The 26,627-nt window shown below is 40.6% G+C and overlaps 1 protein-coding gene across 1 annotated transcript in view; it reads right to left on the bottom strand.

The window, feature by feature from the left end:
- The window catches only part of GLIS3 (GLIS family zinc finger 3), a 134,421-nt gene that overhangs the window by 13,417 nt on the left and 94,377 nt on the right, over positions 1-26,627 (bottom strand). Inside the window, exons 6-8 of the mRNA XM_037372636.1 lie at positions 22,889-23,030; positions 13,229-13,391; positions 2,385-2,563 (exon numbers count right to left, since the gene is read on the bottom strand). Coding sequence (XP_037228533.1) covers positions 2,385-2,563; positions 13,229-13,391; positions 22,889-23,030 — 484 coding nt within the window. The remainder of the gene's footprint in view (positions 1-2,384; positions 2,564-13,228; positions 13,392-22,888; positions 23,031-26,627) is intronic.

The following is a 26,627-nucleotide window of genomic DNA, read 5'->3' as shown; positions in this document are numbered from 1 at the left end:
ACAATAACTCTTTACATCCACTGGTAAATTTCATGTTCTAGCACTAACCAGTGATGTACAGGATTGCCAGCTCCTGGAAGAAAAGTACCTGGCTCAGATCTGCTCATGTGTGGTCTAGTATGACAAGAACAAAGCAGGACTGGCACCTTCCTTTCTCTCCCTTACTCTCATAAACTCTGTGAGATGCCTCAGTGTCCTGTCTCATCCCTTTGCTTCAAAAGACTGCTTCCATCAGCGGAAGAAAATAAAAGAAGCCTTAGTGTTCTGAAGATGTTTCCTTGTGGCCCTACCCACAGCTACAATCCCTTCAGAAGTAAATCAGCTCCAGCGTGGCCTTACCCCTGGCTGCCTCCAGGGCTGTACCTCTCTGTCATGGGCTTATCCACAGCCACACACTTTGAGGTGCTCCAGCATGACTCACGCACAGCCACTGATGCTTCAAGGTGAACCTACTGCAGAACGGACTTATCCACAGCCACAGATGCTTCGAGGTGTACCTTCTGCAACATGGGCTTGCTCTTGGGCCACAGTTCCTTCAGAGGTGTATCTGCTGTGGCACAGACATAATGATGGCCACAGACGCTCCAAGATATACCTGCTTGGGCATGGGCTTATTCATGGCCACAGGTGCTTTGGGGTGTCCTGCTCCTACACGGGCTCATCCACAGGTCCCTTTGACTTGAGTTCACACTGGAGTTCCAGCCTGCCCAGTATAGCAGCACAGAAACAGCAGCGATGCCCTGGCCACCTGCCAGCCCCGGCACATCGCCATGGCTGTTATCAGAATGTTCCCGGGCACAGCACAGTGAGATGACAAGCAGTACAGCAGTACAGCAAGCAGCGAAAGCAAGAAGCAGCCAATAACGAGCACTAGGCTCTAATATACTGTAAGGCGAGCAAGCCCCATGGCAATCACAGAAACCTGCCCCTTAATAGCTAAACAGCAATAACAGCTATAAATTCAAACTAGCACATTCCAGTCAAATCTGTTGTTATCTCAGACCCTTCGAGCCCCATGTTGGGTGACAAAAAGGACTGTTGTGGTTTAACCCAGGCCGGCAACTCAGCACCACGCAGCCACTCGCCCACTGCCCCTACCCAGAGGGGTGGGGAGGAGAATCGGAAAGGAAGGTTAAACTCAAGGGTTGAGATAAGAACAATTTAATAGGTAAAGCAAAAGCCGCACACACAAGCAAAGCGAAGCAAGGAATTAATTCACCACTTCCCACGGGCAGGTGGGTGCTCAGCCATCCCCAGGAAAGCCGGGCTCCATCACGTGTAATGGTTACTCAGGAAGACAAACGCCATAATGCCAGAGGTCCCCCCCTTCCTTCTTCTTCCCCCAGTTTATATACTCAGCATGGCATCATGTAGTATGGAATACATCTTTAGTTCAGGTCACCTGTCCTGGCTGTGGCCCCTCCCAATGTCCCCTGCCCCTCCAGCCCTCTCACTGGCAGGGCCCAAGGAACCGAAAAGTGTTGACATAGTTTAAATATTACCCAGCAACAACTAAAAACGTCTGTGTCCTACCAGCATTGCTCTCACACCAAATCCAAAACACAGCACTACACCAGCTACTAAGAAGAAAGTTAACTCTATCTCAGCTGAAACCAGGACAGATATCTATTCTGATAATTCTCAGGAAGCCTGATCAAAAAGCAGAATCCCAAGGCCTATGAAAGACCAGTGTGCTATGTACCTTGTATATGTAAATATGGCAAATGATGTATTTAAACAGTTGAAAGGAAACGGCATTACTTACTGCTGTCAACACATTTCTGGAATGTTAACATAATTACCATTCAAACTACATACCAGCTAGAAAAAAACCCAAAACAACCTAACATTGTTTTCAGCTGCTGTTAATTTTCTTCTTGGCTACAGAAGTTTATACTTGGTTGAACAAAGAGGGAGACAGAAGTCTTGCAGAAGCTGTTTCCACAGTGCAAGCAGGAACACAGCTGTAAGGGATGTATGCTAATAAAAGAAGGGGTCTCAAACATTCCACAAGTGCAAGGGAAAAAAATACTCCACCTCTTGAAAACCTGGTAACACTTTACGTGTAAAGTCAGGAAGGAGTAGAAGCGTAACATTAAAAAGCTAAAAGCAGAGGCCATCACAGAATTATTTGCAGTTCTATTTCAACAACAGCTCTGAAAATGTCTGAAGAGAAACACATAACTCCATAATAAGATGAGTAACAATTAACTAAGCTAAGAATTTTAAGGAAGTCTGAAGGCAGGGCCCTGAAGGCTGCTTTCCAGGGTCTTTCAAAAGGAAAGGTGCATTGAAATAGCAGCACCAGCCTTGAAGCATTTAATTTGAAACCAAGCAGCAGTGATGAACAACTAACATCGGTGATGAAGATTCTTCCTTCTTACCTGGGATGTGGAGTCTATTTGGTTGAAAAGAAGGATTTACTGCTGGCTGGTATGTCTTTAGAGGCATTCCTGCAGGCTGTTGAAGGTGGGGAGGTTGTGGAGTCTGTCTCTGCATCACATGATGTGGAACTGAAATTCTCTGGGGGCTGATGTGGTAAGAAGGAGCCAGAGCAACAAACCTAGGAGTTCAGAAACACAAAACTGTAAAAATCCCAATAGGTAAGAGCTAGAGACTGTTTCTGCTTTACTCAGTTCACTGTAATGCTTAGCACTTAGCATAGATACAGATTTCCAAAAGAACAGTGTGCAGCCCAGATATGGAGAAATTTTCCAATGGTGACATACCATTAGATTTGGCAACTGAGAAATTAAAATAATTTTAATTGCACCCTTATCATGGAAAACTCCTTTTAACTTCTGTGGGTGTGCTTAAGTCTTAATGGGAGGACCTGATGTGGGATCTGATTTCTGAGGCATTGCCAGCTGTCTCATTGAAAGCTTTGTATCATCTGTATCTGTCAATAAATAGCTGTACTTCCTTACTGGAAGTGAGCAGTCAGTTCTGGTCATTGGACACTGCGGAGTCAGGTATTAGGTTCAGGTTTCAAGTTCTAGAAATCTTTTTCTGTTACATAAAGCTATTAAAAAACAAATAAAAGCAATCTGAAGCCAATACAATGTAAATGAAGGCAAGTGTAAATCACTTACAGTTGGGCAGAGTCTGACCACGTCAAAATGTTGATCTAGAATCAAAGCATAAACTTACAAACCTGGCAGAAGAGAACAGTTCAGACTGAACCTGGTGGTGCACCTGCCACAGAGGTTGTTCACTTCAGGGGTATGTTTTGCCCAGCACTGGCACTACAAGGACACACTACTCTGAGGATATTACATGAGGGTCTTTTACAGACTTCTTAAGTTTAACTTTTTTCTACATTTCCTTCAAATTGGGTACCTCAAAGTACACTACAAATAGGTGCTACAGACATTTGTGCAGGTGGAAAGTTGAGGTTATAAGAGCTCTGGTCTGCACCCGCAATGAGCAAACAACTACCCACTTCACCAGTGGGATCCAATTAGTAAATGAAAGCTCAGCCTGGGCTCAGCTCAATACAACAAAAGGTGCAATAGCGCTATAGTAGCACTACAGAACTGCTACAGAACTACAACCTTCTGGACAGGTTGTAACTGCATTTAAATCCAAGGCACCTGAGATCTTTTATGTTGAAGCTCAGAATCTGTATCTGACACATATTATCTGTGTGATTATGAATTAATTTGAAACCTATTTACTATATTTCTGGTAGATCCATAACTTAAATTTGGAGTATAGCAAGTGTCAACTTTGCATGATTTTAAGACAGTCTTTTATTACTACTATTATTTAAAAAATCATGGGATATCATCCTCTGTGTTTTCAAAATTAATTTGTGAATATTAATTTCTGAAAAACTGTTTTAACCAGCAGCCAACAACCGGGGAAAATCTTTTTCAAAACTTAAAGTGGAAGCACAGTTTTACAGATTTCACATTTGTTTTAACATCTGAAAAGCCCTCTTAATAACAACAACAATAATAATAATACTTTTATTTTAAAAATATTGAAAAATTTTGATGATGATGATGATGATGATGATGCACTGCTTTGTATAGCCAGACAGAACTCCTTTTTTGGCAGACTGTAGTGACCTTTATTATGATTTATTAATCACTTAATGAATCCCTGGCTTACTTATATTGGTGACTATAGTTACCTACTTTTACCTCCCTTGTGCCTAACAAAAAAACCCTTGGACTTGTCTCAGTCCAGATTTGTCCCTGAACAAATCAGTGTGTTACTGAGGGTACTTCAAATTTAATTTTGTTCCGGAAACAATCAGGACCATCTTGTAACCACTTGGAAACTGCCATCAAGAATTGTGGTCAAGCCCTGGAGCCGATGCAATTAGGAATCAGCCAGATTTGCAGAAAGGTGCCTTTCCCCTAATGCCTGCTGGACACAAAATCATAGCAGGAATGCTTCTGGAGCCATCAAGTAGTTTCTCCTTTTCCAACAGTAGCCAGGGAAAAGTGTCCTGCTGGGGAATGAGTAGTTGAAGGGACAGAGTGCACCCTCAGCCAGTTTGCTGATGACACTAAACTGGGAGCAGTGGCTGATACCCCAGCAGGCTGCGCTGCCATTCAGCAGGACCGGGACAGGCTGGGGAGCTGGGTGGAGAGGAACCTAATGAAGTTCAACAAGGGCAAGTGTAGGGTCCTGCACCTGGGGAGGAACAATCTCATGCACCAAGTAGAGGCTAGAGGTTGACCTGCAGGAAGGCAGCACTGTGGAGAAGGATCTGGGCGTTCTAGTGAACAGCAAGTTGCCCATGAACCAGCAGTGTGCCCTGGTGGCCAAGGTGGCCAGTGGGATCCTGGGGTGCATGAGGAGGAGTGTGGTCAGCAGAGGCAGGGAGGTTATCCTTGCCCTCTGCTCTGCCGCGGTGAGGCTGTGTGTGGAGTGCTGTGTCCAGTTCTGGGCTCCCCAGTTCAAGAGAGACAGGGAGCTACTGGAAAGGGTCCAGTGGAGGGCTGCAAAGATGATGAGGGGACTGGAGTGTCTCCCTTATGAGGAAAGGCTGAGAGAGCTGGGCCCGTTTAGCATGGAGAAGACTGAGAGGGGATCTTACCGGTGTCCACAGTATCTTAAAAGGAAGTGTCAAGAGCGTGGGGCTAGCTTTTGTCAGTAGTGCCCAGCGGCAGGACAAAGGGCAGTGGGCACAAACTGCAACACAAGAAGTTCCATTTGAACATGAGGAAGAACTTGTTTACTTTGAGGCTGACAGAGCACTGGAACAGGCTGCCCAGAGAGGCTGTGGAGTTTCCTTCCCTGGAGATACTTAAAACCCACCTGGATATGATCCCATGCAACCTGCTCTAGGAGAACCTGCTTTAGCAGAGTGTCATCTCCGGTGGTCCCATCCCACCCTGACCATTCTGTGATTCTGTGATTTGATAGCAAGCAAGATAGACGGCAAAATTAGCAAAGCTTACCTGTTTTGATGAGATTAGTTAAAATGGCACATATATAGGGGTTTTGTTAATGACCAGTACCAGTCATGGCTACATGAAAAAAAGATTTTGCTCTAGTATTTGTTGACTGGAGCTGGCACAATCTAAGCAATATGTGGAAAAGGAAGGGAAGAGGAAAGTTAACAGTACAGTCATATAGTATAAATAGTGTACTTATATAGCGTTTATAACTATTCATATAGTTTGTTTTAGCATGGCTGGCCACCTGTAAAAGAGTCTTTGATGTGGTAGGGACACAACCTTTCAAGTCGCTGTAGCAAGGATAATATATACAAGGTGTTTTTTCACCTATGTCAAGTGCTTTAAGACTCCTCGATTAAAGAACTGGCTGTGATTAATTGTCTGGGCATTAAAGGCTCAAAGGGGTTAATTTTGTAGGTGGAGAAAATACTGAGAAGTGGGTGGTAGAGAAATCCTTTTTTGTTAAAATTCCACCAAGCAGAACTGCCATTGCAATCCAAGACAGTGGAGACAGGTATTGTAACTGTGATATCAAGTTATCACTGTTCAAGCTGATTGGAAACAAGGAAAGCAAGAAGAGAATTACCATTCAAAGCTCTGCCTGACCTATGGCTTTTTGATGGTGCTCCCCTTTTTCCACAGGAATTTGAAAGATTCAATGCCTCAGAATTATCTTGGCTGTTGTTCTTTTAAGCTGGCAGTCTTTCATTTGATTTCACGCTCCCAGCCTCAGGAAGCTCATGGAAGTACATGACTGGCCCAGCAATATGGGACATTGTACTTATACAGGAATCTCTCAGTGGGCTTCTCCCACCTCCACTGCTTGATGCTTTCCCGAGTTGTCAGCTGCATCCCCTTCAGAGAGCTCTCTGTAGCTAAGCAGACAGCTGCCCTTCCTAAAGGGAGAAGGGAGAGCAGGAAATTTGGTCCAAGACTGGAGCCAACGTGTTCATGACAAGAAAAATTCCAGGTCTCTCATGGATTTCAGTGCCATCTTGAAAGGAATTCCCATTGACTCACTGCCTGCTTCACTTAACCACCGTCTGAAAAAGAATAGCATCTCAGAGCTGCAACAAGAAGCTGAGTTTTCCGTGCCTTTTTTTCCCAGGAGATGAGGAAAAGGGCAACAGAAAGAACACAAGGCAGCACAACAGAGCCTTCTGCTGATCTGTCCTCCTCCCTCAATGCTTGAAACCTCACCCTATGTAAGCAAGGAGCACAGGAAGGGTGGGAAGGATGGGAGACTGTCAGTTTGAGGGCACAACTGGGGAATGATTGATTGCAAGATAGAAGTGAGAACCACTACAGCAAAGAAAACCTGGAGTGACATATCTTCTTTTTGAGGAAATCCAGAAGAAGTGGCTAATCTAATTGCTATGTATGCACACATATGTACACATACATACATACAGTGGAAAGAGTAAGCAACACCAGGAGTTCAAATTTCAAAATGCAGACAAAAATTGTGTAGAGTCATTTAAAAAATCTATAATCACATTGATTTGGCATCTAAAATATAATTTCTGAAATACTGTATTTAGCTCTAATGGTACCATTAATCACCCCTGATGCATCTTCTTTCCTCTCTCAAATTCTCCCTCCTGTGTGGCCATATTCATAGGGTATCAGAAAGCACTTTTCAAATGTGGGTATAAAGATTACCTTGAGTCACCAGAAATAAGTGTAAGGGCAAACTTACTTTAAAAAAAACCCCAAACAGTGTGAAGGTAAAATTACTCTGATCTTTTTTTTTTTTTTTTTGTAGTCAAAGAGAATCAATTTTACCAAATCTTTGAGAGCTGCTAATGTATTCTAGGAAACAGGACTTAAGACTTTTTATTGCCATTCGCTAAATAAGCCAGATGACACCAAAAATGTCTGATACAACCAATTCTTCATTTTAACAGAAAAAATCAAGTTAAGAACCCAAATACCAAATAACCATTTGGGCTGCAAGACAACAGCGCTGTCAGTTTCATATCCCTAGAGGGTTAATATAGTTGCATTTTCCCTATTTGTACTGTTTCAGAGTTGTAGGGAAAAAAGTTGATTCTTGCTAAATCTAGCAAAATATTATTATTTCATATTACATTAAATTCTGTGTTTCACTCTGCCCAACTAATAGTTTGCTGGGAAAAAGGTTGATTCCAATTATTTTACAGTTTCCAATAAATTCTGCAAGGGAGTAGGAGCATGACAAAAATAATGACAGCATATTGTACTATAGTTGTAATAGTAGCAGGTAAAGAAAACATTTTCTTTGCTTGGCAACAGCAAATAAAATATTTTCATTGCAACTAAATATTTATATTTAAAATGCATTGAAAAGAAAGCAAACTGCAGCTGCATATAAACAAGGCAAGTGAAGACACAGTTAACCTACCATTACTCTACGCTACACTATGGCACAAAATGCTACTAGCAGGAATTAACTAAGATAGGAACTATGTAAGTATGTTGGATGTAGCTATGTCTTCATCCTCTGCTTTTTCTCAACTTTGCACTAAAAAGTAAAGCATGTGCCATCATTTAGACAACATTAATTCTTATGGCTGCTTTCAATATGCTTCCAAAATGGAAATGGAACATAAAAGCTGAAAATGTTGATTTTTTTATTCTTCAGAGGTCACAGTTTTCTTTGAGCAATCTGGAAATACGATTTATTGGGTTGCTGCTCTGTTAATTGGCTGAGTTCTAATAATTTTTATTGGACTGCAACAGTTTGGGCATATATCCAAATGTTATGTAGTTGACACAGCCAGATCAGCCTTTCATCTCATTTCAGTTGAAGTTTTGGCTGAACAGAATACAAAACCATAGGCTTCCTGTAGCTGGTTGCTGTCTCCAGCAGTGTCCTGTACAGTGCTGCACTTTCTGACATTAAGCGAGGAACAATCTATGCTTGCTCCCTCTTGATTGCCTTTGTATTTCTAGGCAAATGTAGAAAATCCAGGGTGCTGTCTCTGTTCCCTGCTTTAAACATCCCTGTCATTCCACTGTGGTCACACATTTTGGTGTGGCTCCATACTTCATGCTGTGTGTGAGTGACTTTGCCGCTCCTCAGTCCACTGTCAGTGGGGGAAACACTCTGTTGTAACACAGTACGCTATAACCTAACTTAGTCCAGCTAGCTATCAATGACAATCAAATAAACATGGTTTTTAAAAAAAACACTTGCAAGGAAAGCATAACTTTTGCCAAGCGTAATTTTGAAAAATCAGATGTTTTCCCCAAAAGTCATGAATGCATTCATTTGACCAAAATAACAAAACCCTAAATTTTTACTTACCTATGATATAACATGTTTCTCTCCAATATTTTTTTCTGTTGCAAATGATTTTTTTTAAAAAAGGAAGGGAATCTTCTCCAATAAAAGAAATATTTTGGCCCACACAAAACAAAATCTTTGTCCATACCAAATTTGCACTTACCAGGCACAGCAATGATCCCACAGCAAGTTTCTATCCCCATGGCGTTTCAGGGGAGTAGATTACATGTGCCTGTAGACTTTAATTTTATATCACTCATTTCAGTCATTAACAAGTGTCTAAAACCCTTTTTCATGCTCAGGCTTCAGGATCACAGGAAGAGCTATTTCAGATCAAACCAGTGGTCCATCAAGACTGAAGAAGGGATGGCAGGAAGAAAGAATATCCAACCTGACCACATGCTCTTTGGTGAGAAGAAAAGAGATTTTAAGTGGAGTTTAAAGTGAAATTTAAGGAAGGAAGCTGTAAGCAGACACCTCAATATACATATTCCTTGGGGACAGAAACACAAATTTAAAATCTCAGCATTTTCTCTGGCTGTGTTGTATTAAGAGAACCCAGTTTCTAGCAAATGCAAAGAAAAGAAGAGTGCCTTTGGAAAACAGAAGCATGGAAACAGGCTGGAGAAAAATTCCAAGCTAGCCTGGCTGTGAAAGGACGTTGTAGTGAGGTGGGTATCGGTCTCTTCTCCCAGGTAACAAGCAAAAGGACAAAAACAAATGTTCTCAAGTTGCACTAGGGGAGGTTTAGACACGGTATTAGAAAAAAATTATTCACTGAAAGGGTTGTCAAGCATTGGAACAGACTGAGTTGGAAGTGGTTGAGTCACCATACCTGGAAATAATATTTAAAAGACACACAGATATGGTGCTTAGGGACATGGTCTAGTGGTGGATTTGGCAGTTCTAGGTTAACAGCTGGACTCGGTGGTGTTAAAGATCTTTTCCAGCCTAAATGGTTCTATGACTTTATGGCTCAGGTTCAGGGTTAGACCTGCTGCCCTCCACTCTAGCGTCTGTCACTTATATGTGTCATTTGCTCACTAACAAAAAGTGATAATGTCTTAGCAGACAAGCCTCTGAAGTGCACCATGCCTGGAAAGAAATTACTGTACTGATTTCAAAACCACACTGCTAAGATATTTAACTACAGACTTTCTTTGAGGCATTTCTTCTTTGAGACTTTCTTCTTGATGCTACATACAAGGGGCTTTCTAATATGCAAAGACTGGATGCCTCAAATCCTTGGTTAGAACTACTCAGAAGCTTTTGCTTCTGGAAGTCTGGCTTGGAGCTACTTATTATTTTACAGCAAAAGCATAAAAGGAATATAACCACACACTCAAGTAAGCAAAAAGAAGCACTGTTGCAGAACTTCTTATAGTATTACAGTAATACTAAACTGAACAGTTCAGCCTGAAGCCCTTCTTTCCAGCTTTAGTCTCTAGAATTTCCTGTCAAGCCAGGATGTGTCATGCTTCAGGGACATACCACTAGCTCTGGTTCACAGGAAGGTGAAAAATCATCTGGAACACCAAGTCAAAATGAAAAATTCTGTTCTGATCTCACATTGGTTAACAGGCTACTTTTTGCACAAAAGCAAGCCTTAAAAGCAAAATGTGTATGTTGGGCAATTAAAAATAAAATAAAATAAAATAAAACAAAACAAAACAAAATAAAATAAAATAAAATAAAATAAAATGAATTATTTCAAGCATTTGGCACCATCAAGTTCGGGGCACTGAGCTGTACAAGTTAACTGTATCATATAAAACCAAAACTTTTAATCTGCGTTTTAATTAGACTGCTTTTTCAGCTTCCTTGAATGCCCATGTCTTCCTTTATTACAAAAATGAGTGAAAAGGAAGCCAAGTACATATTCCGTTTTATACATGTGCTTTTGGATACCATTACCATTTGGTACCTTCATTGAACAGTTGCAGTATTTCATGTTAGGGGAGCACTGAAAATTAGTATCAAAAAGCTGGAACAAACATAAATCTGCATTTTTATTATGCATGTTCTCTCCTTAGATAAATTAATTTTCCTCTTGGATCCAGACTCTCTGTCTGACTTGTAGTCTGTGTACATTGAGTTTTGTACACAGAATGAAGGCAGTGTAAGATCTGGCCCACATTTGCTTCAGTTTTTTGCACTTATAAAGCTTAATGAAGTCCACACTCTCCCTCCCATCATCTAGGTGGAGAAAGGTGCAAAAGAAGCCATCCAATTATTTCTCTATCCCATGGTACCTGCAGATGTAAGGAAAGTGCTTATTTCCTTCCACTTCTGTCACAAACCTGAGTCTGCTGTCCACACTGGAAGGGGCATACGACTGGCCCTCAGAGTCACCAAAGCAGCCAGGCCAGCTTAGATCAGCTTCAAGTGCAACAAACGCAGGCTATTGCGGCAGCGAGTGCTGGTCAGCCAGTCCTAGCTCTGGAATGACCCCAGGTACTCTCAGTGTGTCAGGAACCGCACTGCATGGAGGGGAGCAAATCCCCCGCTTGCACCCCTAAATCCTGCAGTGCTCTCAGTGATGAGATTGGGATAAACAGGATGATTCACACCTTTCCAAGACACTAATTCTGGCACTTTGTACACTGAAGTGTTGGTTTGTTCAGTTCACATTTTCACAGCCATCACCAACCCACAAAGTGGTTCAAATGACGCCTATCTGTTCTAGGGCCCCTCAGCAAGTATACTGTATTAGATTCAAGATGCAGATTCTGCATCAGTTTTTCTTCTAAACATTTCCATTAATTTGTACTATATGTTCTGTAATCAAATCAACACTGCTGTAATACTTTGTGGTTTTCTGAATTTAAGTTGCCACTTGTCAAACTACCTAAATGAAGATACTGGCACCTTTTTTTAAAAAATCCAAAGTAGTTCCACGTATGGGAATTAGCACTTAAGGACTTTTTAGAGATAGTGTATACAGTTGATGTAGAAGAAAGGAGCGTATGGCACTAGCTTTTTGTTACTGTTAGTCTGTAGAGTACTGTAGTATCCTGAGGTCAGTAATGCATTCAAGGACTTAATGAGTAAGTCACTCTAAATGTGTCTGCTATGGTCCTACACTAGTAACTGCCACAGAAATGGGCTAATGGGAAAAATAACTATCAGCATTTAATTTATACCTGTAGTAACTATTGATCTGTCCCTGCCTGTCATGTCAGGCAATTGCTGGGTATGGAGGCTAGACACATCAGGCACTGGAGAGAAAACTATACCAGGAAGGAAAAGCCTCTGGGTCAGGCAAGAGAGCATGGGCAGCCCCAGAGTTTGCCAGGGCAAGGGAAAAAGTTCAAGACTGTTTGGCCAGGAATGGAGAGGAAGAAATGAACCATGAGATGAGTTCCCAATGATCACAAGTTTCATCTTAGAGTCGCGCACAAAAATCTCAACAATTTCCAGTTGCTCCAGAACTGCCTGAATTCACATGTTCAGCCTGAAATCACAAACTACTTTCACACCTGTTGTCAATTCCCTGAGCTATCATGTTATTCCATGTTCCTGATACAAGGGAGAGTGAGTACTGCTTTCCTCCAAAGAAATTATGCTTGTTTATCAGTAATTATAATCTAGTGAATGTTCTTTTCAGGTTTATAATTGGGCACTTTGTGCTCTCCAAACTACTAGCATTTCTGTTACTCAAGGAAATTAAATATTTTTAAATACATTAAGGAAATACAGCAATTTATCATTTAGAGCACTGAAACATAGGCAGATGAACAAAATAATGTTTATGCATCCATATACATAGAGTAAGAATTCAGTATTTTGTGTAATGGTGTATCTTTCCACTTTTCTACTGACTATCTATTTGGTTAAGCCTCTTCAGTTTTGCAATCTGGTAGACTTCTGGTTCAATGAACTAAGTGGAAATCTATAATACCATACACTATATAAACAATTACAAAGATTGCTGAAAATAATTCACTTCCAAGTAATCTGCTTTCACATTCCTGAAATATCTAAAATGGAAACAGCAATGGTCAAAGGTTTGTACCTAGACAGCATAAAATAAATCCTCAGTATAAATCAAGCTTTCAAAGCAGTGATTTAAAGATTCTTTCTTTACCTATTGGTCTTAATAAAAATGTCAAGGAAAACAAAAGCAAAGCTCCTGCAGAAATAGTGTTGAGAAAATATTGACAGAATATGGCTTTCCTACCACATGCAAAGAGAAACATGAATCTCAGGGCCCCCATTCTCTAAGGCACGTCTGGGCTCCTCTGAAGTTTTAGTGTCCCAGTCAGTATGACTTTCTTTGGTCAGGCCATTGGTGGACATAAAGAGGGGATTGGAAGAAGTCCCTGAAATGGAGATGGTTGGAAAGCCTCCCTGCCCAGGCTTGGATAACAGGGTCCCTTTTACCCCTCCTTCCCCTGGTAAACCCATACCCAGAGCAACTGTTACCCAGGGGCTGCCACCAGAGACTTTCTGCACACCAACAATTCAGTTTCCACACATCCTGGCAGCTCTGAAGGCAGTCCTGCCCCAGGCTCAGCATGGGAAAAGCAGGGGCTGGTCTTACCTCTCTGAGTCCACAGCTGAGAGAAGAGGTAACTGGTGGGTTGGATGGAGAGGAGTACCCTGTACGTTATGTCCTGAGGAAAGGTGGCTGCTGGGATGAGACAAGGACACTGCCCCAGTTGCTGTTCCACTTTGAATTGTCTGTGTACTGGGGAACATGGCCACTGAAAGCAAAAGGAGAGAAATAACCCTCATCAGGCAGGTGATAGTATTGATAACTGACCAAATGCTAATGGGTAATACCACCCATAAAGCTATAGTGCCAATTGTTAGAAACTAACCAGTTTTTCTCAAATGTTTTCTGTCCAAAGGGAAGAAATAAAAAAACCCACATAAAAAATAATCTTTGCTGCTCCCAAATGACACTTCTACAAAACAGGTGTGACATAGCTGTGCTCCTTGTCTTAGGAATTTTGTCTGAATAAGGCTGCAAATATTCTATAGCTTCTGTTGTAGAAGAGGTGTCAAATACTTCCTAAGATACATATTTTTAGAGCTAGTGAACACAAAGCACAGTTTCATAAACAGTAAAATATTTTCTACATTTTCCTCTCAGCTGTAAAAAACCCAGAATTCTTAAAGAGGTCACCCCAACCCAAATATTGCTATTAATGCCCCCAGCCTACCCAATAATGCACACAAAAATTTTAAACCAGCATTAATAGTTTCATAATTTTCTGTGACGTAGCTCTTATGTACATTCCAAATAAGGAAAGGTTCTAGATGATTAAAAAAAAAGCAATACAGGACTCCCTCCAAGTGTCCTCATTAGTTGACCCCAGATCCTGTAACCTCATTTTCAGAAGTTCTAGAAATCAGGCAGCCAGAAGGTAACTGATTACCAAATCCCTCTTAAAATCCTGTTTCTTAATTATTTTTAGTGACATCTGTGTCAGGTAGCTTACGTTGATGTTGAAAGGCAGCCAAATACATGCTCTTAAATATTTATGAACTCTGAGAATAAACTAGATAGGCTGTCTACCATATGAAAATGATCTCTCACCAGTTGTCATGTCTTCCAGTTTCGTTATAAAAAGTATTGTTTAGACCTAGTTTACAGAATAAAATTCTACCTAAAAAACATGTGTTGTTTTAGTGAATATGTTGGAGAAAATGATTCAAATTAATTTATAAAATCCTAGAATTCAAACCGGTTCCCCAAAGGGCATTGTCATTGGTAGAAGACCGCTCTAGACTAAAATACCTGCATGGCTGCTGCAGTCCTAGCAGAACAAACACTGCTTTAGGAGTAACCCCACCTTAGATCTGTCTTCAAGAAAATGATTTCACAGGTCACAAGTTTAAATGTTGCTATCCAAGACCAAAAGGGTAAAAAGTCATCTCCCAAGTCCTCAGCCTGTTTCTGGAAAGCCTCTATTGATTCCCACAACAGCCTTTGTGACACACTAGATATTCACCGGGCTAAGGCAGACTTAAGGAAAGGTTCAGGAGTTTAATTATACTGTAGCCTCATTAAAGAGCAGTCCTAGACATCTTTCAGCTGGTGATCACAGACAGTGCAAGATGATAGATAGGAAACCACTCTGTGAATAAACCCACCTAATAAAGATGCTGCAGAGGTAATGTCAAAGCTTAGGGAAAGTTGCATGAGCCACACTGGTGGGCAAAGCTGGAGGAATGGAGGCTGCCCTATCACACATCCAGGAGGACCAACAAAAAAAGCCTGTGGCTGCCCTTGGCACTAGCCTCTACTGTTTGCTAATTCTCATATGGACCAGAGCCTTCTAATCGCAATCCAAGTGACAACAAACATGTGACAGTAGAAGGCATCCCAAACCTTAAGAAAGATACAGAGGATGAAGATCCCACAGGGAGATGAGACATCACTTAAGCTAGCAGCATAACTCACTAAGAAAGGGTTGAGGAAGACACCCCCTAAGACAGATAAAGGTAGCTTTTGTTGTTTTTTCACTTTGCTCATGCACCCCAAAAATCACTCTCTCCACACCAATCTCTCAGAGTAGCATCAAGACAAATTCAGAAGGGAAAACAAAGGAATGACCTTTTGAAATTATTATTTTATGCTTACATGCAGTGTGAAAGAAAATACTGAAAAAAACCAACCCCAAATGCACATTGCAGCAGAATAAGCAGAAAGAATATTCAACAAATCAGTACACTGTAAAGGAAAACCCTAATTACCTAAATAAAAACAGAGACTATTTATATTATTCCTTGCAAAAAAAGGGTAACTTGCAGTTTTCCATGGAAAAAACATTAAAATGTGTAAGAAAATAAAATAACTTACTTTTCCAATACTGTGATCTAAAACAAATTTATTCAAAGCTGTGTTTGAACAGGAGTAAAAAGGCTGGACTATGTCCGTGTTTCCAGCATAAAGGTAGTAAAAGTTGGTTTTCCCTGTCATAGCTGTTCTCTGCCCCAACCATGATAAGCATTTCAGGCAAATACTTCCTAAGTTATGCTTGCACATTTCTAGCTGGTCCAGGCTGTAGTGGTAGCACAGGTTCTCACAGCACTGTCCAAGACCTGGTGACTCTGTCCCTGGGAACAGGTTATCTGCAGCCAGGCATGGGCAAACTCATCTGTCTTTTCTCTGAACTAGAGCAACCTGAATCCCACCGCAATATTTACCATCACAGCAGTATCTGCTATTATAGTACCTTTTGGCTAGGTTTCCCGGCAACTTCTCTCTACATTTTTTCTGTTTCTGATGAAGAGACAGTACACAGTGTAAAGTAAGAGCTAACTATCGCAGGGACTAGAGGGGCAGGTAGGATATTTAAGGAAGAAAAAGCATACATACTGTACAGAGGATACGTTAAATGATCACAGCATGATAGAGGAGTGTAGCTGGGCTCCCACAGTGCCTGGTAATGAAGCCTCCAACAGTAGCACCACAAATGATGGTGTGGGAGACCACGTAAGACCGACGGGCAGTGTCTGTGCCACACAGAGGTACTGTGCTGACAAAAGCACCTCGGTGGGCACACCCAGTGAAGTGAAATTACAGGGCTGGCAGCTGCTTCCCAGTGGAAATGCTACTAGTAAAACTTCTTAGTGTAGACATGGCATTGGTCCAAGCTACTACCTGAAACTTTCAAATACCAGTTGAAGGGAAACATTGTCAGCCACTGGCAGTCTACAGACTACGGCAGTCAACAAATACTGTCAGTGACAGGTCCATTTCCCTAGTAGAGATAGCCTTAAGAGACTGACAGAAAACTTTGGACACTATGTAAGAAACTGCTAGATAACTTGATTACTTCTTCTTGGAGCTGTGTGTGCGGCAAGGTTTTCTAGTGGTTTAGCTGTTAAATGTGAGTTGCTTGCTCAAACTGCTGGCAGGAAATATCCACACAAAGAATGTCTTTGCAGTGCCTGATCCCATTAAACACCTGATTTGAACGGTATAAACCTGAACAAACGTTCACAGCAACCAGCACGCTCACTGACTCCAATATACCACCACCAGGGAGGTACACACAGAAAGATGCAGAATTAAGTGTAAATATCACTTTACAAAAAGGCTCCTACAACAAGGCTTTTCTATCAATACAAGAGAAAATACACTTAAAGTAATTTTCAAAAGATTCAGATATTCTGAAAAAAAACCCACACAAAAACCAACAGAAAAACACAAAACAAAGAACTGCTGATACTGTTCCTCTGTGTCCCTTGAAAAGCCCAAGCTACAACATGATTTACAAGATGGATAAAACATCTTAGTCCTGAATGTGAACATTGGATTGAGTTACACCCACAGAGTTACAGTCACAGAAAAGGAGGATCCATGTTTTCATTTCTGGAGGCTCACCACAAATCAATGTATCAACACATAAGTATTTTCCATGAAAATATCTCTGTAAAGGCTTCTCAATGAGAAGCTAAATTCACATGCATTCTCATAAAGCAATAGGAACAAATTAGGTGGTTGGAAGAGAAAAAGCTGATTCTGAATATGGTTCCTTTTTTAAAAAAAGACAGAAAAGTAGCATTTAAAAAAGATATGTAAAAATGCATACTTTTTTCTTTAATGGAGACAGAAACCTGTAATATCATGGAACATTTTTAAATGCAGAAGAATCATCCTCCCCTTTGCATATTACTAACAATGGTATCATTTACTTTGTTGGATTTATAACTGTCAAATCAGCACTCTTGTCAATCTATTTCTGCCCAAAAATACCTCTTCTCTTACCACTGCAGGCACGAATTTGGAGTATGGCTGAGAATTCTTTCCATATAGAATAAAACAGTGTGAAGATTTCATTTTGTAACTCAGTCAATTGAAATCACATACATTCAAGAGTAGTTTTTTTCTTAATTACTATATTTAACCTTCCATTTCTGTAAGGAATATTTATGCATATCTTGTAAACAAGCAATTTACTAGCTGAGAAGGAAAAATCTGAAATCTGTTTTGCAGTTGGGAGCATCACCTCCATGTATTCTTGCCTCTCACCTCCTCTAGGGAGCCCATACTTCCCTGCAGGATTTTGTGGCCAGGAATATGAGGACATGTGCTGTGTTGAGCCATAAATGGTAAGCCCAGCAAATGTAAAACATGCTGTCTCTGTTGCCTTGATCCTGCCCAGCTCATCTGTAAATCTGAAGACTCCAGTGTGCATGGAACTTGAGAAGTAATCATGTAAGAAATAGAGTAGAAGACAAAATCCCATGATGAAGATAATAAGCCTCCAAAGCGGGTCTGTTGCATGGACCATCTGCACTGATGGTCTCTGTATCTTTCTTCAGATGTTGTGCAGGCAGGTCAGAGATACTGGAGGCATCCAAGTACTGGAGGCACCTAAAAAGCTGAAGGGTTTACAAAGTCCACCCACTCAAGATATTCGGATAGAAGAAGAAAACAAGTCTAGGAAAGCACTTTGTACAGTAATCCAGCTTCTTTATTTGGAGATCTGTTTAATCAGCGCCTGTCTTTTGAGATCCCTTGCCTCAAATATTTAGAAATCTAAATATTTAGAACATAAAGTGGGTTCTTTGGTAAATACCTTCCACATGTGAAAAAACATCCTAAGACACCACACCATCTACTAATCATCTTTTTCCCCTACTCCACAGGTCAGAAAATAGGAGAAGAAAATTTAGAAAGTAATTGAAGAATTGCCAGCTGAGTTAGAATAAAAATATCAGAGTTAGTTTACAGGTAGTTATAGGCCTCTGATAAAAATGGTAAAATGATGCTTGCTAAAAGCCTCCCAATTGCTACCCAAGATGTTTGCACAATTCTGTGACACCAGGGGATACCACTCCATTTATCACACACACAAATTACTAAGCACAGAGAAAAAAATATAAAATGCTCGCATGACCCACTGAGACACCAGTCTAAGGACAAAACTGATTTTTCAAAGAATTCAGCCCCATGTACCACACTGCACACTCAGCTGGCTTGAGCTACAGCTACAGCTTCCAGGTCTTATGTGGAGGTGCATCTAACAGAGAGGTACTTCTAACACAGGGTCTGGGTAGGACTTCCAGATATTTCTGTGCCTAGACTCTGCCTGTGAAAATCTTCATTGAAGCACTGATGCCACCTTTGCAGCGTATCCCCAGTGCTCTGCGCATGTTCCTCCTTTCCCAAATGCAGGATGCCCATGGCAGGAGAGTTGCTGCGCCCACCCTTGCCTTTCTCCAGAAGCTGGCTCCCCTGCCTGCCCATAATGCTGCCACCAGCACCGGAGCCTCACTTCACCTCTGGACCAGTTCTTGCTATTTTGCAAGAGCACCTAGAATTTGAGCCCTGACCACCAGCTGCCCCAGCCTGCTTTTAGGCACCTGCAAACTGAGCACATGGTCTCCCCAAACTGGGCACCTGCAGTTGGACCTCTACAAAATGCCCATCTAGCACTGCTTCCTTTAAAAATCTGTGGCATAATTCTAGGCACACAAATTACAGGTGGTACAACATTGTTGCAGAAAACAAAGTCAGCACTGAGTAATTTCCCAATGCCAAAGGTAACTGTGCAAGAAGCAGGTAATGGTGATTGTGCTTACAGCCCGTCAAGCACCCAGGCACTGGGATGCGTGTGAAGAGGACAGGGTGAGAGACCACCTCAACCAGCAACTTCCACCTTGGGAACTTTTCAGGCACTCTTTCATGGCATAAAATTATCTTCATCTTTAAAATGAAAAGGGAGGAATCCTCAATTCCCAAGTAAGGCCGCTGTGAGAAGGAGACATGGGGTGTCAATGCCAGCACAACAGCAGCGCCAGAGCAGGGAGTGGGGAGCAGGGAGCAGGAGCCAGTCCCTCCATGGGCAGGTGGGCAATGCAGCGCCTGACATTGCCCATGGGCACCAGCAGAGCCCCCCTGGCTGCCCCATTGGGCAGGGCACAGAGCTGTGACACCCTGAGCACAGAAAAGCCAGTGCTTCAGTGGGATGTGCGTTCAGCTCTGAGGCCCCCAACATAAGGACGTAGACTTGTTAGACTGAGTCCAGAGGAGGCTGCAAAGATGATCAGAGGGCTGGAGCACTCTCCAGACAGACTGAGAGAATGGGGTTTTCAGCCTGGAGAAAAGAAGGCTCCAGGGAGACGTTATAGCAGCCTTCTAGTACTTAAAGGGAGCCTTCAGGAAAGCTGGACAGTGACTTTTTACAAGGGCATGTAGTGACAGGACAAGGGGGAATGGCTTTAAACTGAAAGAGGGTAGATTTAGATTGGATGTTAGGAAGAAATTCTTCTCTATGAGGGTGGTGAGGCATTGGAACAGGCTGCTCAAAGAACTGCGGATGCCCTGTTCCTGGAAGGGCTCAAGGCCAGGCTGGACGGGGCTTTGAGCAACCTGGTCTAGTGGAAGGTGTCCCTGCCCATGGCAGGGGGGTTGGAACTGTATGAACTTTAAGGTCCAGTTCCTTCCAACCCAAAACATTCTATGATTCTATATACCCAATGCAGCCTATATTTTAATAAGAAAAGGTGCGTGGTTCTAATTCTTGAACATTCTTTGATCTCTCCTCTGAGCTGGACATGATAAAACTTTTTCTAGTCTTCTTGCTGGATACTTGCAATGATGGGCAGCTGGACTGATTATTAGTTGAGTAAGGTGGCCACCCTGGAAGCACCTGTAGTTTCTGAGATTAAGAAATAATTAAATCCCTGAAGCAATAAAGTGGGGTCTGGATTAGGATTTAAAATTGTTCCTGCCATGACATCTTTACATCACATCCCTGACTTTCAAGACAGATGATTTTCTTTCAGTGTATTGCAGTTTCTGAATTTCTGTTTTGTCATGAAGAAAGCAACTATAAATGGTGCAATTGCCTTGTTACTTACAATGTTTGTACTAATTCAGTAGTAAATGTTCTCTTCTTCACAATGTGAACCTAACCATTAAGTCAATTTTTGGACAACCATTAAGCTGTCTCAATCTCGAAATTATAAACTTAGAAGTAAAACTGGTGAATAAAAGGACAAGTCTGAAGGGAAATAAACTATCCTCCTTAAAATAGATAACATAGTAATATTAACACTTTTCAGCCTCCTGCAGTGTGTATATGGTCCTACCCGGTAATACATCAGATTTAGCAGGAATTCTGAATATGTCTACCATAGTTAAATTCAGCCAAAACGGTGACAACACAGACTCTCTTGATTGTTGGTTACCCTACGTGACCTCCTCTTTTGCATCCATTCCCTATGTATCAAACACAACTCTTTTTCACTGCAATGGCCATCTATACCTCAGTTCTTCTTGGCATTTTTTTTTTCTCCTGGTAACGACTGTAACTACTTACCAAGGCTGTTAATATTAACAGACTGCTTTTTTCTTCAGACATCTCTCACACTGCCTGTGGTGCCTGATGGTTAGGGAGCTCACTCACTGGGTTGATTGCTTTAATAAACTTCTTTCATTTTTCCTGTATGAGTCCTCTGTCCTCTACCTGCCTGTTGTATCTACCTACTGCCCTAACGTTATCTTAGATATAAACTACTTTGGGAATAAATTCTTTGTTACTATGTGTGTAAGAGCACCTAGCTCAGTACTATTTCATTGGGGAAAAAACCCCACACAAGGAAAAGTGTTACTTAAGTAAAGCACATCTTAAGTCATAGGCATAAAAGTAGTTAGGTCAAAGTTTCACAGTACTGGAGCATAATTATTTAAAATACACTTAGAATTGCCAAACCTTCTGTAACTTTCCTGATGTAATTTTATTTTCCAACTTGCAAAGAAAACAAAGCACTTTACAAGCTTTAGTAATATCGTTCACTTGTTCTGGAGCAGAGTAAAGTGTGACAGTAACTATTTATAAAAGTATGGCACATTCCAGTTTATTCTTAAATATGGAATGGTCAAATTTTAACGAAACAGCACAGTAAAAATATTTTTTTAATTGCATTATTTATGATTTTTTCAACTTTAGGGATTTTTTCATCCTATCTAGGGACTTGAAAAGGGAAAGTGAAGTCTTTTTTTCTTTCTCAGGTTTGTGCATTACAGTGGGTAATGCCAATAAAGTCTTTTAAATTTCCAACTCCCTGTCAAAGTATAACATAAAATAAGCAACTGTAACCAACCCAACATTGCTAGAGGTTCTCTGGCCAAAATCAGATCTTTTTCTGACCTGATCACAAAACCTGAAATTTCCTTTAGCTTTCAAAAAACAGCTGCTACACTCAGATGAAAGCATTTAAAAGTTAACAGCATACAATACCAAGTATTTTATAAATTAGGATACAGTCAATCACAGCTTTAAATGTCCTGATTTTTGTCACATAAACCTACATCACCACCAATTTGTGTGTAGCTCACAACAGCCTTGACAAAGATGTATCATAGAATTCATAGGTTTACAAGCCTCACAGTAAAACAGAACCACTTAACTGAAGTGGCCACTACATGTAAGGTCATTTTCAGCACTACATATAACATTCAGCCAATTCTTTTGCTTCCTACATCTCGTCCTCAATTAAAAGTTGAACTGCTAGAAGACTTAATGCATTCTGCCTGAAATTTAAATACAGACATCTTTACAACTACTAAAATACTGCGTTCAAAAATGTTAACATACTGCCCATCGTTGTCTTGAGCTTTGAGATTATTATCGCTCTTAATTTGTCAAATGTTTCAAATTTAGCTGAAATGTAAACAGCAATTTTACATTTGCCAGGTATGACAGTTAGGTATTTTAATATGAAAATCTCAAGATACTTAACTTAACAATAAAACAGAATTATCATATTTATAGCATCAACGGCGTATGTATAGCTTATTGGTGTATTTACAGTCATAATATGAGAGCTCATAATGCAGCATTTAAGTTCATTACTGTAGATCCATTGAAAAACTGATAGGTGATCTATGAATAAGGAAGAGGAAAAATACTCTGATTTTCAATGAAGCTTAATGTATTCAAGAAGTCTGCAAGGAATGGTACAAGTGAATTTCTAGCAGAAGTCAAATGCCTATAGAGCAAAAACACTGCTCTTTTCATGGATAAAATACGGTTTGTCCTGCCTCCCTTCAAAAAGTGTAAGAGTCTGTTAAAAATCTATCTTTTTATATTACTTTGCAGGTTCTGTCCTCCTCATGAGATAGATAGAGATTTCAGAGTACATCCTACTCTGCAAAGTACAACATACACTACAAAATTATCCTAATCTTAAGTGAGCAATAAAATAGCAGCCTGTTTATCTGTCTTTTCTATACCTGGGTAAATACCATGAGCAGACCCTGGGCTGTGTCCCGGGGTATTATCTGCAGCATCATGCAGTAATGGGGCTGGCTGTAGGGGCTGGATTGCAAGGCAGTCATTCAGGATGTCCTGGCCAAGTTCTGAGCTTGATTGCAACTGAAACACAAGAGATAAAAAAGGAGAAATTATTATAACATGGACAAAAAATGGAAATAAATCACAAAACCCCTCAGGACACTGAAAATTTATCATGCAGAAATGTTGAGAGGTTAGAGAAAGAAAAGGAGCAGAAGCAGAATTCTTCTCTTTTAAATCCTGGCTAAACCTTCCATTATAGCAGGCATTTTTCGAATCTGAAGAAGGAAACTCTTCCAGATGCTTAACAAGACTATACTCAGGACAAGGGCTACTTGTACCGACAGGACCTTGGACAGATGGACTTAAGTGTGTTCTCTTGTCATACACTGTACAAGAGAGAAGTGTCCTGATTAATGGATAATAGAGATTTATCAATTGTCTGATGTGTCGTATCAGCAGAAGGATACTACAAAAAATACAAGTATTTTCCTTCTAGTTTAGTGCCCTGAACCGGCTCACTGAAGGATGAGAAAAGCAAAGGTGCTGTGGCACTGGAAACAAGCAACTGGCAGCAAGCAGCCAGGGCTGGTATCACTCAAGATGGTCAGGATGGAAGTGGTACCACTTCATATGGACCAAAGTTTTCTTGTGACCACATTGTTAAAGTAACTAGGATTGCATTTCTTTCTCATTATGGGTGAACTGATGTGAAAGTCAGTACTCCACCACTGCCACTAATCCCAGCTGCGTGCATGGCCACTTGGCTGGTACCTGATCCATCAACAGAAAGTCTGTTTATCTGGCTGATCCAGCAGAAATTTCACTCTGCCAACAATTAATAAACAAATTCATAGTAAGAGATTTCTTTCAGATGAAAGTGGATGAACAGTCTCATCCTGAGGCAACAATACAATAAAATAATGCCTTCTTTAAAAAAAAATCCCCAAACTAAAATAAGGAAAAGGGAGAAAGCCTGCTGCAGCACCCTGATACAAGGCTGCCCTAGCTGTAACACAAAATTGCATTCTCAGCTTTCTGGCAGATGGACGCTGCTGCAGGCTGCTGAGACTGATGCCTGTCTCAACTCCCTGCCTGATGTCACTGTTGGATATATATATGTATATTTTTGTGTATATATATATATATATATATATATATATACAAATATTTGCCTGTTATGGCCATTTCGGCTCACAGGTTGGTGTATTCTTTCTTTTGAAAGCATGAAGGAGGGTCTGTGCTTATATGCATGTGGGCCACTGCAATGGCTGAGATGCAGACAAATATCCTGTTCTGTCACCCATGCTGATGAAGGATAGCTCATGCATCATGACAGACAGAAACCTGACCTACTGCAGTAGGATTTGCTGCACTCATGCATCAGAGTCCCGAGAAGCAAATCTCACAGAAGCAACTGGGGCTTCTCCTCTCTGTTTGGTGCCATGAAAGATAAGCAACTAGCAATAACTAGAACATAACTAGCACCTCTAACAAACTCCTAAGGAAAGGAAGAGCAACAAGAGAAATTTCTGTCTATCCTATACCCAGAAATGAAGAAAAAAGAGTAAGAGGGAAGGATTCTGAATGTAACTGTAGAAAGACCCATTACTGTGCCACAAGATACTGATAATCATTCAAATGACTTCTGACAATATGCATTAGTATAAAACTGATGCAACAGAGTTGAGAGTTGGTCTTACACATCATTAGAAGCTGAGGCAGGGTGACATAAGAGGTATATGCAGCCTATGATACCTATGCACACTGTGCGTGCTATGCATTATTCCTTCTCTTAAAAATTTAGGGAGTCGTCATTAAGCTCAAAGGTACACTACCTTTGTAAGGTATATTTGTTATTCTAGAATTGTACAGACAGAAAAAGAATGGGTAGAGGGGAGAAAAGAGAGAAAGGGAGAAAGGAAGGGAGACAAATGTCTTCCATTTATTATCCATATTTACAACTTGTTATAACTAGAAATGTTTCTTGCCCTGTACTATATATGGCTGTCTATTATCCACTAGTTGTTCTAGTTTTACTGCTAGACTACTTTTACACTAGTAACATGGCTTTTTCATGAAATTAAGTGCATGTGAAATTAAATGACAGATGTATCCAGATTCAAATTCTTATCAGTTACATTATTAATAAGCATAATGTGACTTTAAATTTCTATAGAATTTAATATGAAAGTAAATATGGAAAACATCTGACTTCTATAAAAAAACATAGGATTCTATCAAACAAAATAGAACTTTAATGAGGTTGCTTGTGCCATTGGTTGGGTTTTTCTGTAAGTAAGAAACTGATCAATTATCTATGATTGGATAGCACTTATATGGATGAAACAGTAAGCAGAACAAGGAAACAAGAGCTAAGTATTTACAGATTAGTTACACTTATTATATAACAGCAACAGCCTATTTTACACATTGTTCACTTTTGCACTGTTCAGGAGGTTTGTTTGGCATTTGCAAATTTTTTGATACTGAGAGCAAATCTATCCTGACAACCTACGCTGGCATAAATTTTCTGGCTTGCCCTATGTCAATGCTTATAAAAACAAAACCCAGGGTCAACAACAGAAAACAGGGAAATAAACCGGGAGACAGCTGTGATCTGATTTCTGAAGATAGTTCTTAATCCATGCACTCATCATTATTTGCTCATCATTATTGATTCATATTTAGAACCACAAGGGCTAGAAATAGATTTTATAAACTTACATACACACTCACATACCTGTGTTGTATATCATGACAAGTAATATTAGCATGACCATATATGTATTTAAGATACATACAATAAAATATCCTGAGCAAGAGGTAGATATTACACTGACTTACGCAACTGCAGGCACACACTGTTAATTCAAATTGCCACTAAAAATACTACCACAGGCCTTTTATAAGCCCTCACCAGGTAACAGCTGCTGGGAGTAACTTTAATGCAGGGTATGTATGCGAGTTGGCCTTTAAGAGTAATTACTGTTGCACTGTTGGAAAGGGTAGGGAGCAAGGGGTGGGAGACCTCTTGTCTACTCTACTGCTGAGTAGAGCAGAACCAGAAGCAGGTAAGCTTCCTTTAGCAGAACCAGCCATTAAATCACAGCTGCTTCCCAAACTAGACACAAGTTCCGTAAAACTGCATTCCCCACCATTGCTCTTTTCTCTTAAGAGAGGCAGTAACCATGCTTTGGTTGCTGGGTCCTCCTTCCTCTGCCATCTAAAGCTCATTCTCTGTGTAATGTTTTTTCCAGATCTTTCCTCTGCACCACTAACAGGGCTGGCATAAAAGCTGTGGCCTTTTGGGAACAACATTGAGTGCAAAAACCACACTGGTTCAAATATGGCTGATCAAGGCATTGCTTTTCCCTGTAAAGACATTCAGGTCAAGAAAAAAACCTATCTCAGTCAAATATTTTTGCATATTTTATAGAAAACTTTTAATAAAAAAAATTATCTGAAACCAATGTTTTTCATTTTGTCAAGAACAGGGAAATCCAAGTAACAATTTTTCTTTAGTACGTGAAGAAACACAGAACAGACAATGAAAATACAGATGATCTTAAAAACAAGCAAATAAACCATCCATTCATTAAATCCATAAAATTTTACCTTCAGTTAAAAAAGCTATAAAGGAGAAAGAATAATTGCCCAGATCTAACTGCTGCAGTC

This window comes from Falco rusticolus, chromosome Z (assembly GCF_015220075.1).
Source record: "Falco rusticolus isolate bFalRus1 chromosome Z, bFalRus1.pri, whole genome shotgun sequence".
Classification (NCBI taxonomy): Eukaryota; Metazoa; Chordata; class Aves; order Falconiformes; family Falconidae; genus Falco; species Falco rusticolus.
Note: the sequence above shows the minus strand (reverse complement) of the source record. Positions and strands in the feature narration are given on the sequence as shown.